General features: G+C 41.5%; 2 protein-coding genes across 3 annotated transcripts; both read left to right on the top strand.

Annotated features, from left to right (window-relative positions):
- The first annotated feature begins 5,838 nt into the window (after positions 1-5,838).
- LOC123106184 (DNA (cytosine-5)-methyltransferase DRM2) lies at positions 5,839-11,601 on the top strand. 2 transcript variants are annotated; one of them, XM_044528409.1, is made up of 8 exons: positions 5,839-6,234; positions 7,664-7,780; positions 7,881-7,989; positions 8,066-8,112; positions 8,214-8,390; positions 9,943-10,042; positions 10,133-10,224; positions 10,317-11,601. In XM_044528409.1, exons 1-8 carry the CDS (start codon positions 6,229-6,231, stop codon positions 11,499-11,501), a joined length of 1,833 nt encoding a protein of 610 aa, XP_044384344.1. In that variant the 5' UTR covers positions 5,839-6,228; the 3' UTR covers positions 11,502-11,601. The 2 variants fall into 2 exon arrangements, with proteins under 2 accessions (XP_044384344.1, XP_044384345.1); XM_044528410.1 differs by having other exon boundaries at positions 5,842-6,234; positions 8,214-8,369.
- A 144-nt stretch (positions 11,602-11,745) lies between these two features.
- On the top strand, positions 11,746-15,270 carry LOC123106185 (uncharacterized). Its single transcript, XM_044528411.1, has 5 exons — positions 11,746-13,030; positions 13,537-13,597; positions 13,779-13,841; positions 13,979-14,022; positions 14,572-15,270. Exons 1-5 carry the CDS (start codon positions 12,990-12,992, stop codon positions 14,666-14,668), a joined length of 306 nt encoding a protein of 101 aa, XP_044384346.1. The 5' UTR covers positions 11,746-12,989; the 3' UTR covers positions 14,669-15,270.
- The last annotated feature ends 4,795 nt before the right edge of the window (positions 15,271-20,065 follow it).

Raw genomic sequence — 20,065 nt, 5'->3', positions numbered from 1 at the left:
CAATCGGTATGTTACTTGCCTGAGATTCGATCGTCGGTATCCCAATACCTCGTTCAATCTCGTTACCGGTAAGTCACTTTACTCGTACCGTAATGCATGATCCCGTGACCAGACACTTGGTCACTTTGAGCTCATTATGATGATGCATTACCGAGTGGGCCCAGAGATACCTCTCTGTTATATGGAGTGACAAATCCCAGTCTTGATCCGTGTCAACCCAACAGACACTTTCGGAGATACCCGTAGTATACCTTTATAGTCACCCAGTTACGTTGTGACGTTTGGTACACCCAAAGCACTCCTACGGTATCCGGGAGTTACACGATCTCATGGTCTAAGGAAAAGATACTTGACATTGGGAAAACTCTAGCAAACGAACTATACGATCTTGTGCTATGTTTAGGATTGGGTCTTGTCCATCACATGATTCTCCTAATGATGTGATCTCGTTATCAATGACATCAAATGTCCATAGTCAGGAAACCATGACTATCTGTTGATCAACGAGCTAGTCAACTAGAGGCTTACTAGGGACATGTTGGTGTCTATGTATTCACACATGTATTACGATTTTCGGATAACATAATTATAGCATGAATAAAAGACAATTATCATGAACAAGGAAATATAATAATAATTCTTTTATTATTGCCTCTAGGGCATATTTCCAACAGTGCATGCCTAAGGGCTTGTGCGTCTTCGACAAAGACTATGGCGCGGGGTTGATTCAACGTAGTGTACACATGAGAGAGCTTGAAGTCGACAAAGCGCGGGTAGCATAGCGCAACTACATGGAGTCATCTTGAAGGTGGGCCTGGATTTTGATGGACAACTACACTTTGTGCTGATGGAGGGGCTACGGCGTAAATGCATGGAGAGTCGAAGCCTATTTCAGTGGGAAAAGCGAGAGACACGTGGATCGGACTGGGGCCCAATGGTCTGATGGGGGCGTGATACTCGGCGTCGGTCGGTGATGATCGGTGGTTCTCTGCAGTAGGGGTTTGAGTGGTGTGGGTTCGCGACCCAGGAGACTCGACCAAGACAGCAGAGGCTCGACAAGGTGATAGCGGCGAGACGTGCGATAAGCATGGGACACAGCGACAGGCCAAGGCACCGGTGCTCAGACATGTGGCCAAACAAATTGTGCAAGGGGTGCTGAAGCAGTGTTGACGAGTACCGGATTCAAGTTGGTGACTGGGTCTATCGGTGCCGGAAGATGGACAGGAGTTGACCATGGAGAATCTGAGAAGTGGCGGAGAGTGAAATTGTCAAAAGCTGGGAGAGTACATGGCTGTATATTCTGTGGTGTTCAGTGCACATGAAAAAGTGCGGATGACAAATACAGAAGGAGGCAGAGTGCTATAGTTGTGGGACATGCCAGGGGACTATCTGGAAGAAGAGTGAGACAACTGCGAATTTGATTCAGGGTGACACAGGGCGACAGTGAAATTCCTTCAAGTTTCAGACAAGCAGTCAAGAAAGAGCGGGGGCGTTGAGTTCAGGTAACTCTTATATGTGGCGCCCAATATATGAGTTGTTCACTTTCACGCAGACAGTGGTCGATGTGTGATGATGTTGAACAGATTCTCTGAAAGTTTGGAGCACAAAGTAGAGTAATGAGGAACTTAATTTTGCTCGAGTGTTGACTGTGAAGAAGACGAGAAGGGACTACAGTTGCAAGTGGAGTCACATGGAGTCTGGGAGTAGCTGTGGTGCTCATGACTTATCTCAAGTCCAATGTACATGAAGGTTCGACGCATGGATGAATTCAAGGTGGTGAAGAATATTCGTCAAGGTGAAGTTTGTTAGAGTTGTGTCAAATATTATTGTATAAGGTAGGTTACAGTTGGATTTGGTTTTGGACCGTGTGTAAACAAGGTAGAAGTTGTGTCACAATAGAACACTTGTATCCTAGACCTTTCATATATATCGAGACTAGACACACGATGTAATCTATGCCAACATAATAGCATAGGCACGCAGGAGGAGCCGGCCGCATGTGCCGGCGCCCGGACGGCCAGGGTGCGGTATTGTAGCAGTGTCATGGGGAGGAGCGCCCGTCGTCAGGCCCCGGCGATGTAACCATATCGTTGAACCTTGTTAACAAATCTCGGTGGCATGCCTCGTGTGATTGCTTGGTCCTTGGATAATCGACGGTGGCCTCGGATTAATTCTAACATAATTGATTCGTCTGTTTTTGCCTGCTCACACTCGATTACGATATGCTTATATTATGGGCACATATACTATCTTGAAGAATTACCAATCGAGAAGAATCAACATGTCAATCCGAATATAAATACATGTGTTGTCATTTTGGGGAGCATGTCGATATACCCGAGTCCACATTGCTTTGCACTAGAGAGAGTTCCATAATCTGAACCCAGTGACGCTATTTGGCCTTAGCTATTTTCAAGGAGTTCTTAATATATGTACCGTAGTATACATAGTCGAAGCTTTGAGTATTGATATAGTGATCTAAGTGTTCTTATATTTTTTCATGGGGAGAGTATTATTCTTTGAGCTTACATGAGCAGTTTGACAGCCTCCTTCGTTAGTTCGTTAGCGCGGGCCAGGGCCCGTGATTCCCCACTTGCGTCCGATCATAACATGTAATGTGGCTTACACATTTTGGAGATTTTTATATTTCTCTTATAATCTTCACTTAAATTAAGCAATATTTCTTTTTCTTGCCAGGTAGAACTATTTGTTAACCAGTTTTCCCTCTTTCGTCACATCTGTCAATCAATTTTTTTCCATCTAGTCGGTTTTTTTCCACCACACCATATTGACCGCACCTCTCAAGTACATTGCTGAATCACATTAATTTAGTTACTTTTTGCAGTAACGTAGGAAGGTAACCGCTCGTCAGAGAGGGCGACTCAGTTTCCAACCCGATTCCACAGCGCCGCTGTGGGTTCCCCTCCCCTTTCTCCGACTGCTCTGGCAGCGAAAGGATGGGGGAACCCTGGATCTATGCTTCTGGTGTGTATATAGGATCCTATGAGCCGTCCGATTATATTAATTTACTTACCGTGCAACACATGCTACCAAATTTATTGAGATGGCATAATATTTTGGCCCTCGTGACAACCTATATAAAATATACATAAGGTTATATAATGTTCGTTCCAATTTTACCTATATTCCTTACAAAAGTTTTTTATGAGCTTTTTGGGCTTTTAGAATATCCCGCCCCTACCCAACTTATTTTAAAAGCCCAACCAAATTTATTTTTAGAAACCTACTAAATAAAAGCTTGACTAGTAGCCTTTTAAAAATTAATTTTGGTTGGGCTTCTAGAATAAACTGGACACAACTTATTCGAGAAGCCAATAAAAGAACTGGCCCTTCCTCCATCTCCTCCTTTCGATGGCCTATGGATCTGAAGCGTGAGTAGTTTACCACAGACCTACGGATTCATAGCTAGTAGCTAGATGTCTTCTTCTCTCTCTTTGATTCTTCATACCATGTTCTCCTCGATGTTTTTGGAGATCTATCCGATGTAATCTTCTTTTGCGGTGCGTTTGTCGAGATCCTATGAGTTGTGGATTTATGATCAGATTGTCTATGAATATTATTTGAATCTTCTCTGAATTCTTATATGCATGATTTGATATCTTTGTATTTCTTTTCGAACTATCAGTTTGGTTTTGCCAACTAGATTGATTTTTCTTGCAATGGAAAAAGTGCTTAGCTTTAGGTTCAATCTTGCGGTGTCCTCACACAATGACAAAGTAGGGGTAGCGAGGCACGTATTGTATTGTTGCCATCGAGGATAAAATGATGGGGTTTACATCATATTGCTTGAGTTTATTCCTCTACATCATGTCATCTTACTTAAATTGTTACTTTATTCTTTATGAACTTAATACTCTAGATGCAGGCAGGAGTCAGGGCGATGTGTGGAGTAATAGTAGTAGATGCAGACAGGAGTCGGTCTACTTGACACGAACGTGATGCCTATATTACATAATCATTGCCTTGGATATCGTCATAACTTTGCGCTTTTCTATCAATTTCTCGACAGTAATTTGTTCACCGCCGTATTACTTGCCTTCATGAGAGAATCCTCTAGTGAAACCTATGGCCCCCGGGTCTATTTTCCATCATATTAGCTTCCGGTTTTACTATTCTTGCAATCTTTTATTTTCATACCTATAAACCAAAAAATCCAAAAAATATCTTTTTTTTTATTTTTATTTATCTCTATCATATCTCACCTTTGCAAGTGACCGTGAAGGGATTGACAACCCCTTTATCGCGTTGGGTGCAAGTGTTTGATTGTGTGTGTGCAGGTATTGGTGATTTGCGCGTTCTTCTCCTACTGGATTAATACCTTGATTCTTAACCGAGGGAAATACTTATCTCTACTTTGCTGCATCACCCTTTCCTCTATAAGGAAAAAATCAACGCAAACTCAAGAATTAGCAGTTGGCTTCGTTGTATGTTTATGAGTGATTGCTGGACTCTCGATCTATGTGCTCTCGTCGGTGTTTGTCCGACGCAAGTGGTGACGAAGTACTGGTTTGGCTCAGCAGTTGGCTTCATTGTATGTTTAGGAGTGATTGCTAGACTCTGGATCTATGTGCTCTCGTCGACATTTGTCCGGCGCAAGTGCTGACACAATACTAGTTTGGCTCCTTTCCGGCATGCTGGTCCTTTGGACCGAAGGTGGAGACTTCCTGCCGTCAACAATCCACGCGCACAACCAAGGATTTCGCTAGCTCCAAAGGGAGCGGTAGCCGCGGCGATGGCGGCGCGCCCTCATCTCGCGTAGGGGTCGATGCTGGATCGGTTACTCAGGGACTTGGATGTAATCTGCTTTTTTGGGTTGTGTTGCATCACTGCTTAATTTTAATATAGTTTTGGGGTTTTCTTGCAAAAATATGTGGGATTATAAAGCTCAATTTCATGTCATATTTTACTGCACCTTGGCATGCGCCGTCCAATTATATTAATTTACTTACCATGCACAACACATGCTACCAAATTGATTGAGATAAAATAATATTTGGCCCTCGTGACAACCTAAATAAAATATACATAAGGTTATGTCCACTGTATGTTGTTCGTCCAATTTTACCTATATTCTTTACAAAAGTTTTTTAATGACTTTTTTGAGCTTTTAGAATATCCTGCCCCTACTCAACTTATTCAAGAAGCTCAACCAGTTCTTTTTAGAAACCTACTAAATAAAACTTGACTAGTAGGCTTCTAAAAAATAATTTTGGTTTGGACTTCTAGAATAAATTGAGCAGGGCCAGACTATTCCATCTTATTCTAGAAGCCAACAGAAGAACTGGCCCTTCCTCCATCTCCTCCTTTTGATTTTTCTCTCATCTCAGGGTTTTACTTAAAAAGTGACTCAACTGTCTCACCTCACATTGACTTACCAAATAAAATAATACTTTTTGATAAGTCAATAAATGCTTACCAAATAAAATTATACTTTTGCACAATCGCATTGATATAGACATGCAATTATTTAGTATTATGTATAAATGAAGACTATTAAAATTAATGGTACTTCCTTTGTTTCTAAATATAAGACCTTTTATAGATTTTAATATGCACTAAGTATAGAGCAAAACGAGTGAATCTACACTCTAAAATATGTCTATATACATCTGCATGTATGTAGTCCATATAAAATGTCTAAAATGACTTATATTTAGAAACAAAGAAAGTAGTAAATATCACATTAATTATGATATTAATTATCATGCCAGGACCGGTCAAAGCTATCAAACAGCCTGACACCAACCCTAACTAGCGTCGTTATTGCAATCGCCAATACACCTCCCCTAGTTCCCATCTTCTTTTTTCTCTCCCTCTTTATTGGGATGTGCGTTGCGCACAAAACTGTGTGGCCAGTTTTGTGTGCGGCCGCACATCCCATAGAATCAGAGGAAGCACCCCACCAGGGCCCACACGTCGGAGACACATTCCCGCCCGCGTGTGCCCCTTCTCTTCTACAAAACCACGCGCCCGCATACACGCCGCGGCAGAGCAGCGGAGCAGCAGCACACTCGGCCGCAGTCGCGTCCCCTCCTCCTCCTCGTCCGGGCCAGCGAGGGCCGGACCAGCCCGCCGCCGCTCACCGTCGCGATCCGCTCCTCCTCGGCCGCCTCTGCCCCCGCTCCTCCTCGAGCTCTCGTCCTCCTCTTCCTCCTCCTGGCGGCAGGGAGAAAGACAGCGGGGGCGCCTCTTCTTCCGGCACCAACAATGGCGGTGGGCTCCCTCTCCTTCCTCACCTCCTTTTCGTTTTCACAGCCTCTCCGATTCCAAGTTTTTCCGAGGAATCATGGATAATCTGCTGTGCGGGGATTGTGTTCCGCAGAATCTTCGGCGATTACTCTGCACCGCGTCCGTACGAGGAATTTCCACTTACTGGAAACTCCGGGAAGATTCTTTTTCCCCTGCCGCTCTCCGTTCCGATGCAGGGGCAAACTCTCGTGTTTGTTCAAGAAAGATGCGTGTGATTTAGTTTTGCATATGAGGGTTTTGGGGGTTTTCTCGCTCGCTTAAAAAATGGTTTTTTTCCCCAACTTGCTGGATGCGTTACAGACACTAGAATCGGATGCAGTCAACTTGTTGATTTTAGCAGTCACCGGATTTTATGTTGCATAGATAGCGTGGGATTTGTCACCTCCTCTCCGTTTCTCATAGTGTGGGATCAGTTTTAGTAGTTGTCATTGTCTGCATTTACCTGTCAGATTGTCAAAATACAGAGCTGTATAGCAGAATCTCATCTGAATCCTTTTTCTTAACTTCCTTTTGATCTAATATATATGTTTTCTTTAATTTTACTGGATGTATTCTGGACCGCAGAGCAATGAGAATGCTGATTCCGTGATGCGCATTTTTACTGTTGCATTGTACTTCATTTCATATGCTGTTCATGTCGACATGTTGGCTCTCCCTGTGGTCAGACATGGCTTTAACAAGTCAGACACATTGACTCTCTTGTGACCACGCATCATGTTGCATTGGCTGTTAACCACTCAACCTGTTTGTCTTTCTCTGCATTTTCTTATATTGTTCGTGTATTGGGATGGCGCCGAATAAGATGCTTGCAGTAGTTTGTCAATTTGGTAAAAGCATCATCAAATGGTACTGCAGCAGTGCTTGTTTAGTTAATCTTACTCTAGGCATGATAATGAGCAACCCTGGTCAATCTGCTTTCCTTTTTTAGATTTACCTACTTGATCGCTTTAGTTTACTCTCATAAAGTCTCTTTAGCCCTGATATGCATGTCGTGTCCTACTTCCCAGTGATCTATCCTTCCTAGTATCTGAAACATAACATACTTCAGTTAGTTAGGCATCCCCAAAACTACAAATCAAACTGTTTCAAATTGAGCTGATGTATATTCTCCGGGCATTAGCTGAATTTCTTCTCGTGACGGTGGTCTAGGGGAGTTTGTTCAATAAAAAAAAGGGTTTTCCCTTCTTCCTTTTCGATGCATTCTAAACTCTAGAGTCAAATGCAGCTATACTGACTTCATGCTGGAGATTTTAACTGCGATGTCTTGTGGCTGTTGTGGACTTGTGGCATAATAAAATTATTATTATTCTCTCGCATCATTTTTTTCTCTATAATTGCTTTTCTGGTGGTTTGCTTTCAATATTAATCGAGTTGTGCTTAACTCATGTCACAGGGCTGGACCAGTGATAGTGATGACAGTGATAAGTTTGAGTGGGACAATGATGGTGTGGCTGAGCCCTCATCGGCTCCGGCTATGAGGAACTTCGATTCTCCTGGCCCATCCACGCTTGTAAGCCATATATAATTTTTTGTATTTCAGCACAAGTGCTATCCATGATTTGTTATAATTATGATCATGGTCTGATATTTGTTCATGTAACTGTGCAAAGGGTTCTAATGAGTGGATCAACGGGGAAGTGCTGCCTACTTCTTTGATCGAGCGATATGTGGTAATGGGCTTCCCCAAAGAGATGGTCATGAAGAGTATTAAGGAGATTGGTAATATAAAAGTAATCATTTCCATTTTATTTAGTTGTTTGTGTTTGTACCATTTGTTAACACCTTTTGATTTCAGGACATAGTGATGCAGATGCACTGCTCGAGCTACTGCTCACATATAAGGTATTTCACTATTTATCCATGTGCTTTATTACCGAATTTATTCTATAGTGCTCTTGATTCATGGCAAGGATTGTTTATTCCAATTGAGATGTGAAATGCAGGCACTAGATGACGATGATGCAGGGGGTAATAATCACTCTACTTCTGGCTGCATCCTCCCTGTTGTTGAAGATGACGATGATCTTGATTTTGAGAACTGGGATGGCGATGATGATGCTGGTGGTAGAGAGTCAAGCTCTGATGATTCTGGTTATGAGATAGATGATTACTTATCTTCAGTTCAGTAGCCAAGAATTCTTTGATCATATGCTGATATATGTGAAATCTTTGCCATGCACACCTTGAACACCCCTGTTACTGTTTTGAGATTTCATCAGTGTAGTTTGAGCACTTCATTTTTTTACATAGAATTTTCACCATGTTACAATTTTACCATTTTAACAGCGTAATATAAGGAGTGAGTTGAATAACATTAGACAATATCTCCCGCGTAGTGTATTATTGTTCTGCTTGTGTGTGATTTTCATGATCTGAAAATTTATTTTTGTTAGACACCACTCGTTTTCTCTTCGGTTCTTATGCATTTGAGTATTAGTAACAAGGCTTGCGACTTGTGGAGTTATGTTGGTACAAGAAAATTATATTACAGGCGCTTTAACATGCAGAAATCCAAATTCATGCACCGGTTATGGTTTTTGATACATTTTGTAGTCCAAGATATAGTATACAATCATACTGAGCTCAGAAGAGTTTGGAAGAAATAGAAGCTAAACTTGAATGCTGAACACTGACCTAAATAATTCAATCCTGCACTGTTGTAAAGTTTTTGCTGCAACCCAGCTCATCACTTCTCCATAAAGGAGTGTTGAGAACTAGCATGCAGGTTAGGACGAACAAGCTCTTCAAGAATTAAATGGCATAGCTCAAGATTCTTCTTTTGACTTTCAGCTACGCAAAATGATCATAATACTGGAGAAGAGCATCACTTACCATATTAGTTGCATCAAACTGCTCTCCAAGACTTTTACCTGTTAGAGCTTAGGAAAATTAGGGATTCAATCCATTACTGTTCAGCTAGAAATGCATACACAAAGTAACTAGTTTAGAAATCTCATAATGTTATATATGATGTGATAGTCGATTTTTGTATTAGTTATACAAATAAAATTATGAAGATAATTATTGTATGGTTTAAACCTGTTCATGGCAAGATATATGTAAAGACTAAAAACAGCAAGTAGGGAAACAGTATGGAGTGTCTGATATGTACTACACCTGCTCAGCAAAAAAATATCGTGATTGCTAGCGAAGCGATGAATCTGAAATAGGATGGGATGTGAATATCATCATCTTCTCCTGAAGATGCACGCATTTGCCTCACCATCCATCCATCAGTATTTAAAGTTCTGTCACGAAAGCAGCATGGAGTGACCAGATGATTGTGTTTCACCATTGCTATGCATCCAGCACAACCTGCACAACTTTACCTGTACGTTTGGTTTATTCCAGTCCATCACAACCGGTACTTCATATTGCTACTTGCTACTGTATTAATGTCATTCTCAAACAGCACCTTAGAAAGTTGAGTTCCTAAATTATTTCGTTAATTTAATTTTTTTGTCAGTTTTGTTCGCTTATTTCTTGGGTAGTCTGTGCTATTCATCTCTTGACCACTGATTATCATAGGCCCCCTTCTTTTCTCTGGCCATATACATGTCACTTCATGGTTGTATTTTCCTATCAGCAGCCACTTAGTTTGGCATTAAGAAATCAGTGAGATACATATATCAAGTATTTTCTAATCTCGGTTTTCGTGGTACTTTTGTGCAGGATTTTCTGCGAGAGATGTCAGAGAGGGATGAGAAGATCAAGTCATTGGTAAACATGGGCTTTTCTGAAGATGAAGCAAATGAGGCTATTATAAGATGTGGTATGCCTCTTTTTGAAATTGTTGCCTTGATGGTCATTCTTTCAAGGAAAGAGCACCTTATTATATATATTTCTGTTTAAATTCTCCTAGGTGTGGATGCTGATATCTGTGTATTAGTTGATTCGGTTAGTGCATCTCGGGTCGCAGAAGATTGTCATTCCAGAAACTTATCTGACCATCAGGTACCGTGTGGTTTGACGTACACTGGAATAAGAAGCCACTTTCGCTCTTCTAATTTGATGTAAGGACACTACAATTTGTGTACATTTGGCAGGTTACAGACAGATGCTTCAATTCCTTTGGAGGCAGAAAGAAAGCAAGATTGATGGAAGAGAGCAGGAAAAAGAGGAAGAGGTATGGGGGTGGAGGACAAGGCAATCGACCTTCCTTGGATGGCAGCGATGAGGATTCAATGCCTCTACCAAATCCAATGGTTGGATTTAACCTGCCTGGTTACAGTGGACCATCAGTGACCCGAATGCTTTCTAAACTAGATACCGGACCACCTTTTTTCTATTACGAAAATGTGGCCCGAGCTCCAAAAGGTGAATGGGCGAAAATTTCAAGAAATCTGTTTGACATTCAGCCAGAGTTTGTGGATTCTCTTCATCTGTGTGCAGCTGCAAGGAAAAGGGGTTACATCCACAATTTGCCAATTGAGAACAGATCGCCTCTTCTTCCTCTGCCCCCAAAGACAATATTTGAGGCATTTCCTCATTACAAGAAGTGGTGGCCTTCCTGGGACACGAGAACACATCTCAATTGCTTACAAACATGTGTAGCAAGTGCAAAGCTGACAGACCGGATCCAGCGTGCTCTTGTAAGCTCAAGCAATCCGCCGACAAAAAGTGTTCAAAAATATGTCATGGACGAGTGCAAAAAATGGAATCTTGTCTGGGTTGGGAAAAACAAGGTTGCCCCATTGGAGCCTGATGAGATGGAATATATACTTGGTTTCCCTAGGGACCACACAAGGGGGGTTGGCAAGACACAGCGATACAAGTCTCTCGGCAACTCATTTCAAGTTGATACAGTTGCTTACCACTTGTCAGTGCTGAGGCGCATGTTTCCCAATGGTGTTCGTGTGCTGTCCTTATTCACCGGTATTGGAGGAGGAGAGGTAGCTCTGCACAAGCTTGGGATCCACATGAGGGTAGTGGTTTCGGTTGAGATAGGTGAAGCTAGTAAGAAGATTTTCAAAAGTTGGTGGGATCAGACCCAGACAGGCACATTGATTGAGATTACTGATGTGAAATCTCTCACAAATGATAGAGTTGCATCATTTATTAGTCAATTTGGTGGCTTTGACTTGGTGATTGGGGGCAGCCCATGTAACAATCTTGCCGGAAGCAACCGACACCACCGTGATGGCTTGGAGGGCAAGCACTCAGCTTTGTTTTATGACTATGTCAGAATCTTGAATTTCGTCAAGTCGGCCATGGGAGGACGTAGGATGTAGCCTAATCATTGTACACTACCTATGTTATCGTTTAATGCTTATATCTAGGAACTGTGACTTATCTGTGTTTAAACGTTGAATTGACGTGGAGGATTTATTTTGGAGAAAGCGCACATTAACATTTAGGCATATGGTTTATTGTTGCTAATTAATTTAGAGCCTGTTCATCTTTATTTGAAAAAAAATATTATTGCAGCCCCCAAATTATTGTTTGCTAGTGCCCTCAATGTGGAAGAAGGTTTAAATTTAAGGACATTATCACTATCTGTGCACCCGAGGTTGATGTCCCAAATAATGATCTTGAGAAGGTTGGGTTTGTTTGTGCACTTTGTATATTTTGGTTGGCCATGAACTGAACATTGTTGCATATCTGCAGCAGTTATGTCTTTCAGGGAAAAGGTCGAATCCCTGGAGGAAGTGAAGTAAATTTCCTTGTGCCATCTGTGAGCTTCTTTAGTTTCTTACCATGTATTCCCTTTCAGTTACTAGAGTTAAAAACAAAATACTACTCTTGCTAGCAGAGCCAATACAAGCTAGCAGTTACCAATACAAGCTAGCAGTTACCAATACATGGATATTGTATCTTGCCTGCTGGATCTGCTCTTTTCTGCATCCCTGGGCAGAAGGCTATCACCTTGAAGTCTTCTTTAGTTTGTCTCGAATTTATGGCAAATGGTGGTTCCTTCTTTTTACTGTCGCTGTCTAGTTTGTTTTATCACTATCTCTCTTCAAGTCTCGTCGTTATATCTGAGTCCAGCATGACGGCCGACAGTGTTGTTCTTCAGTCTAATTTAGCGATAGTCATCTGAACTTGCAAATCTACAACACTTGCGACTAATGCTACTGTCTCTTTATTATTCCAAGAGTTTAGCAGTGAAATATGTTGTTTGGTATATAATCTTGTTGTTAGCCTGTTTGGAAGTTTGATAAAATGCATGGAGCTTGTAGTGTAGTGCTGCTTGGTTATGTTGTCACAACTCACAACACGAGTATGCATACAACTGATCTTCTTGCGCCAACTTGCAATGAGAAGCTGTTTTAAGCTGTACTGTACTTCTTTGTTTCAGAATGTACTTGTTCCATTCATAAGTTTGGTGTAGAAAGCAGTATTTTATTACTACTGGCAAAATATTCCTTTTTTGTGCAACTCGGCCTAAAAATGTCAGATAAAGAAATAAGTTTTCCCAAAAGGATTTTAACTATGACCTGCTTGACAACTTATAATTTGCACAAACATTATCCTGCATAGTTTGTCCTTGGTCTGAAAACGTAAATCCTGATGTTGTATTTCGAATCAGGTTGTTGTCTGTATCATATGGATAATATGCACAGGCAAGATGCTGTTATCCGTTTTACATCAAGTAAGTTTTCACTGCATTTTGTTTTTGTTGCTTTTCAGAATCCCTAAACCATCTAGATGTAGAGCAAAGCTAGGATGATGAAGTAAGATCTTCAGCAATCACCAAGGCTGATCACTATCTTTTTTTGATGACTTCAAATTTTTCAAGGAGTGCACAGCGTACAAGGATGTAAGGTTTCTGCACTTGTATCCATAGGAATTTGGGTGTCGGTAAATTCTGTTTTCGATGGATTTTGAAGGGGAACTTTTCTTTACCAAGGATCAGACAATACTAAGAGACTAACAAGAGTACGGTAAATTACTAGATCATCCGTAGTTCGAGACACTAGAACTTGCTGTGGCTACTTTCTTGGGGCTCTGAAAATAATTCCTCTGAAACAGAATCATTCAGTCATACCTTCAGTTGAGTAAATAATGGCTCTGAAAACTGGGATCTCTCATCTTGGTTACCTTTACCTACTGCACTGCAAAACCGGAAGCTCAAGCTCATGCTAGGTTAGGCTCAAAGAATAATGGTGATGATTAGTTAGCTAAAATCTGGAAACCCCTGCCCATTTGCTCTAGCTGACAGCAAGAATAATAAATAGCAAGCACTATGCCTGATTGTGTCCTGAATGCCTAATCGTGTTCCACATGAATATAATTTCATTGTGTTTGACTTGTGAAATCGTGCAGATGTGGGCGTCAAAGTTTTGTCTGGCTGCGGAGAGATGCCTGGAGTTCCATTACAGTGCAGGTAATCTCAAGTATGACGAAAACGGGTCTCTTTTGCTTCTGCCATGACTCTGAATCTCCACTGCACTTGACTGCACCCTCTATCTTGATCTGCTTGACGACTTATAATTTGCACAAACATTCCCCTGCATAATTTGTCCTCGGTCTGAAAGAACAATTCCTGATGATATATTTGAAATCAGGTTGTTGCCAGGATCATATGGACAATATGTAGAGTCACACTGCCGTTATATGTTTTCCTTCCAGTAAGGTTTCACTACATTTTGTTCCTGTTCCATTTGAGAATCCCTAAACCATGTAGATTGTAGAGCAAAGATAGATGATGGACATCTTCACTAATCACCAGGGCTGATTACTACTACCTTTTTCTTCTTTCCTGCAGTTGACGACTTCAAATTATTCAAGGAAAGCATGGCGTACAAGGATGTAAGGCTTCTGTGCTTGCATCCATGTAAATCTGGGAGTCAGTCAATTTTGTTTTGAATTAAGGGGAGATTTATTTTTCATCAAGGACAAGACAATAATAAGATGTTAACAAAATGCTCAGAAAAATCGCTTCGCTTTTGTGCCACTTCAGTTCAGTAAGTTGGATCATTCTTACCCAACGAAATTAGATAATTTATACCTTCAGCTCAGAACCAATTGCGGTTACTTTCCTGGGGCTCTGAAAACAGTGGCTCTGAATTTTGATCATTCAGTCATGACTTTAGTTCATTAAACGTACAATTGCTCCGAGAACTGGGATCTCTCATCTTAGTTACCTGTACCTAGTGCATTGCAAAACCAGAACCTCAAGCTAGGCTCACATAAGGGTGATGACGATTAGTAGTTAAGATCAGGAGATACTATGCTCTACCCATTGCTGTAGCTGACAGCAAGAATGTACAGCAAGCACATTATGCTCGATTGTGTTGCGGATGTCTAACCAAGCTCCATCTCACTGTTCTTTCTTTGTGTTTGCCTTGTGGGATGCAGATGTGGGCATCCAAGTTTCATCCAATGGTGGAGAGATGCCTCGAGTCGCATTTGGTTGGTCGTCAACCCTGTCCTCGTGGGCAACCAGCTGATGTAGACCTCTGAGCCGTCGTGCTCTGAACCTGAACCTGGACTGGATCGGTCTGTATATTTTTTGAGTTGTTCAAAGAAAGAGATGCTGAAACGGAACCTCCGTCAGTCAGTGTGCTTACAGGGCTTGGTTTCTGTAGATTTTGAACCGGAGGTGGAAGATGACATTATCCCTCTCTTTTCGGAGGGGCGAGGTAATGTAATCTGCACATCTCTCTAGCGGACAGCAAGCGCTATGCTTGATTGTGTCGCGGTCCGATATGTGTTTGCCTTGTGAGATGCAGGTGTTGTGTCGAAGTTTCATCCGGCCGTGGCCGCGGAGAGATGATGTCTTTGCAGATTAATTTTTTTTATGTGGTTTGTCCACAAGCAAGTAATACTCACAAAGGACAACTTACTTAAGAGGCGATGGGTACGCAACTCGCGGTGTTGTTTTTGTGCTCCGGATGAGACAATACAACATTTATTCATTAAATGCCCACTTGCCAAGTTACTTTGGAGAACGATTCATATAGCTTTTAATATTAATCTCCCAGTAGATATTGCGTCTTTGTTTGGGACGTGGTTAGTTGGGTTTGAACAGATCACGGCAGCTCGTATTCGGATTGGAATATGTGCGTTACTGTGGGCTATATGGAACTGCAGAAATAATATGATTTTTAACAGACAAAACAACTTAACTTTTTTGCAGGTTATCTTCAGAGCTACAGTTTTGGATCCGTACGTGGTCCTTACTCACTCTTATGGACTCCAGGGAGCCTTTGGTTACTGGGTGCAACCAATGGGAGATGGTGGCTCGGACTATATTCAACCGGTTCAGATGGCGTTCGCATAACAGGATATGGGGCTAGAGAGCTTGTCCTTGTTATCACCATATCGGTTGTTTTTAGGCCCTTTGTATTTTTCAGATTTATGTGCTATGACTTTAAGTGTTCGAACAAGTGATGTCGACACCGATGACTTCCCGATTAAGATAGGACTGCATCAGGGGTCAGCTTTGAGCCCTTATCTTTTTGCATTGGTGATGGATGAGGTCACAAGGGGTATACAAGGAGATATCCCATGGTGTATGCTCTTTGCGGATGATGTGGTGCTAGTTGACAATAGTCGGACGGGGGTAAATAGGAAGTTAGAGTTATGGAGACAAACCTTGGAATCGAAAGGGTTTAGGCTTAGTAGAACTAAAACCGAGTACATGATGTGCGGTTTCAGTACTACTAGCTGTGAGGAGGAGGAGGTTAGCCTTGATGGCCGGGTGGTACCTCGGAAGGACACCTTTCGGTATTTGGGGTCAATGTTGCAGGAGGATGGGGGTATTGATGAAGATGTGAACCATCGAATCAAAGCCGGGTGGATGAAGTGGCGCCAAGCTTCTGGCATTCTTTGTGACAAGAGAGTGCCACAAAAGCTAAAAGGCAAGTTCTACAGGACGGCGGTTCGACCCGCAATGTTGTATGGCGCGGAGTGTTGGCCGACTAAAAGGCGACATGTTCAACAGTTAGGTGTGGCGGAGATGCGTATGTTGAGATGGATGTGTGGCCACACGAGGAAGGATCGAGTCCGGAATGATGATATATGAGATAGAGTTGGGGTAGCACCAATTGAGGAGAAGCTTGTCCAACATCGTTTGAGATGGTTTGGGCATATTCAGCGCAGGCCTTCAGAAGCTCCAGTGCATAGCGGACGGCTAAAGCGTGCGGAGAATGTCAAGAGAGGGCGGGGTCGACCGATTTTGACATGGGAGGAGTCCGTTAAGAGAGACCTGAAGGATTGGAGTATCGACAAAGAGCTAGCTATGGACAGGGGTGCGTGGAAGCTTGCTATCCATGTGCCAGAGCCATGAGTTGGTTGCGAGATCTTATGGGTTTCACCTCTAGCCTACCCCAACTTGTTTGGGACTAAAGGCTTTGTTGTTGTTGTTGTTGTTGTTGTTGTTGTTATGTGCTATGACTTTGCTCCGTTTGTGAGCTGTAAGACCTTTATGTTGATATTTTCTAAATTTTTAATAAAAGGGCCGCATGCATCATCATGATGCAGAGGACGGGGGTATACCTCCATTTCTAAAAAAAACCGAGCTGATCAACATAGGTAGATCCTGAGCCGTCGTGCTCTGAACCTGAACCTGAACCTGAATCTGAATTCTGAACTAGGTGGGTGGGTCGTGCTTTGCCAGTGTGGGTGCATGTATATTCAGTGTTCTTTGCCTGTCTACTACAGTACAAATTCCTTTATCTAATAATAAATAAACATGTGCTGAGGTCAGAAACTTGACAAATGTTAACAGCAAGCTACCGAATTAACTTTTGCCGAGTTCTGAGCTCGGCATATGTTTCAGGACAATGGTTCGCTGAATTTCGGCACTCGTACAAAATCTGACCACCTGAGCGTGACGGAAAGTAGCGGGCAGAGGTAGGACACTAGTACGTTTCAACCGCCAAAATGAATGACAACTGTGAATGATGCGGCCCTCAGGTTGCCTTCCCCACACAAACAGTAACAATGGCACAATTAGGATGTTATATACTTAATTTCATGAAATTAAAAAAAATCACACTCTGTTTCTTGTACTTCGAAGGTGTATTTTATTTATTAAAAAAATAAATTTCTATCTTTGGCCAAGTTTATAAGAAGAATCATCAATATCTATAAAAAACTAATTAAAATATAACCAATGATGCTTTGATATTGTAGATTTTGATAGTATTTTTTCCTATGTACTTGGTCAGAGATGTAAAATTTGGACTCTAAGAAAAGTAAATGTATCATATAAACAGACAGGAGGCGATTAAATATTGTTATATATACTCTTTTTGGGAATTAAATACTGCTATATCTTGTGCACCTTGCCGCGGTATTGAACCCAATGGTGAGTGTACACCTTGCTGCCATGTAAAAGAAACTAGATCATTGATGGCGCGCGTTGCTGTGCCTATCCATTTTTACACTTTAATGTTAGGGGTTGATGTAATTATATGGAGCCATAGACAAATACTTATCATGTTGAATTAAGTTAACAGCGCTACTTCCATGCCGTAGCCTTACGATGCCAAATTTCAAAATCGTAATGCTATTTATAGAGAACTTCCCCTTGAATTGAAGATAGAATAGACCAATGAAATCAGGAAAGTAAATCAATTATCAATATGATTATTTACTCCGATAACAAACTTGATGGCATTACTTGTGATACAATTTGCAATAGGTTAGAAATCAAATGCCTAACTCAAACAGAAATTTCTCATGCCCTATATCATACATTGGTAGCTTTATGTCACACATGAGCATATTTTCCACAACTACATGATACGCAGGGCAGGGAAGCAGATTTATTAGTGGGAATTCACTGTGTTGAGACTCTATGTATATGCATGCATGTATATGTGTCTGTAATGATATATTTCCATATGTTAATGGTGGAGACATTAGCTACTTGGGCAAAGAATTGCAGTTCAACAGTTATGGTGAGCGTTGAGTAAACACAAGATACATGTGCGTAGATATACTTCTGGCAACATATGTATGTTGTAGGTATATTTGAAAACCAAAACTATTACCTCTAGCGACTCCATGTTTGAACATAGATATGATAATAGCCCTCTCAGTGTGGTTTCTGAGCATCTCAACAAACATGGGAGTAAGTAAGTCTCTTCTTGTATTGAAAGCTAGATCGTTTGAATAAGTGGAAATTGAACGTGCCATTGTGGCCATTATATATACTAACGCATTCGAAGAAGATATGGATTTATAATGAAATTTAAATCATCATGCCCATTCATGTTTACAATATTAAATTATCTAAATTGCTATGCTTAAAAGCTAAAGAGAACAAATGGGAGACATGACCTGCCAAGATAATTTTTTTTTTGCAAATTACTGTTGCAGAAATGAAAAGGTAACACATCTGTTCTCGATGTCCTTGAATAAACCGACAAATGAGATGAGTTAGTGACATGTATACAAATTTTACAATTTTCTACAAGCAATATTAGAAACATTCAAGAGGCAGACGGAAAAAAAATAAAGGTATCTTCTCTTTGTAACTAATTCATGATGTGCAACGTGTGCCATATCATGATGATCAGATGATAAATAGAAAAAATAACCTGAATGTCAGGACCTGCACAAGAGTGGGTCATTCAGAATCTTGTGCGGAGGAGCAAGTCACTGATAAGTTAGCATGAAGAAAGTGAGGTTCTAACATAGATGTAAAGGAAATCAGTCGACGAAAAGTAGAGAACTATCTTTTATTTTTGATAACACGAAAAGTAGATAAGTAAATTCAAAGCCTTCACCTTATTTTGTTCAATTTATAGGAAAAGCTGAACCAGTTGACCTATTGATAGTAATAGTGCAATTCTATAATGACCGACAAGAATACCAAAAACATATACTCTCTTTTTTGTGAACATAATATCCTCTTATATATTATAATCTCTTCAATAAAAAAGATCCATCTTCATTACTCATTATATATTGATAGATCCACTATAGTAGTTGGACATAATAATTTTCCTATAAAGAACACACGTCTGTGATTTTGTGCTCAAAATTCCAATCAACTGGGTGACATCCTGATTGTTGTGGAATGCTAGTCCTAGGCACTCTGAAAGGACAAATCCAAACCAGCAGAGAACATTGATTATATGCAAGATAAAGGGAAGGGAATGATCTGTACCAGCGGACTCCATCGAATGTTGACATGTACCCCCATTTCCCTTGTTGAATTGTTCTTGTAGAGGCAAACCTAGGTCGCTGCCAATGATCATTCGTTAAGGCTCGAGCCCCGTGCAGCCACAAAGTGGAGACCATTCTTGCTGCACCGGTCTGAAAGCCAAGTAGTTGACGATCATGCCGCTAGATCTAGGAGAATTCAGATGCTAAAGTAAACAATATCAACTTTACTATAGGATCCCGCCTCAAGGAGACAAGAAGGAACATATTATTTTATTTATCTGAGGATGCTGATTGCTGAAGGAGCTGTACGTACCCTTGAGGGATAGAACCAGTAGAGGATTGATTCGCTGAATTGATCAGCGTTGGCATGGGAGTCGCTGCTGCCCCATCGCCACCTGCAGCGCTGTCCACCGCCCGAACACCAACCCGATGGCCTCTCCAAGCGCCGCCTCCGGATCGGTGGAGATCTGGGCCATGGCGCTGTCGGATGTGGCAATGGTGTCACGCCTCACTGGTCTAAGAGTTGAGCCCCTCTCTGCTGCAACTGGAGAAGGAAGACAGACGGTGGCTGGTCAACATCGTGGAGGCGCGATGATTCGTCGGCGGCCGCGAGGGAGAATGAAGGGAGGGATTGCCGCCCCTTTGATGTCCTTGACCTGACCTGAACTGAAGCGACGTCGCACACCATCTAATTGGTGGGCTGTTCTTTCACCAACCGCTAAACGGGCTG

Source organism: Triticum aestivum, chromosome 5A, assembly GCF_018294505.1.
Source record: "Triticum aestivum cultivar Chinese Spring chromosome 5A, IWGSC CS RefSeq v2.1, whole genome shotgun sequence".
NCBI lineage: Eukaryota > Viridiplantae > Streptophyta > Magnoliopsida > Poales > Poaceae > Triticum > Triticum aestivum.
Note: the sequence above shows the minus strand (reverse complement) of the source record. Positions and strands in the feature narration are given on the sequence as shown.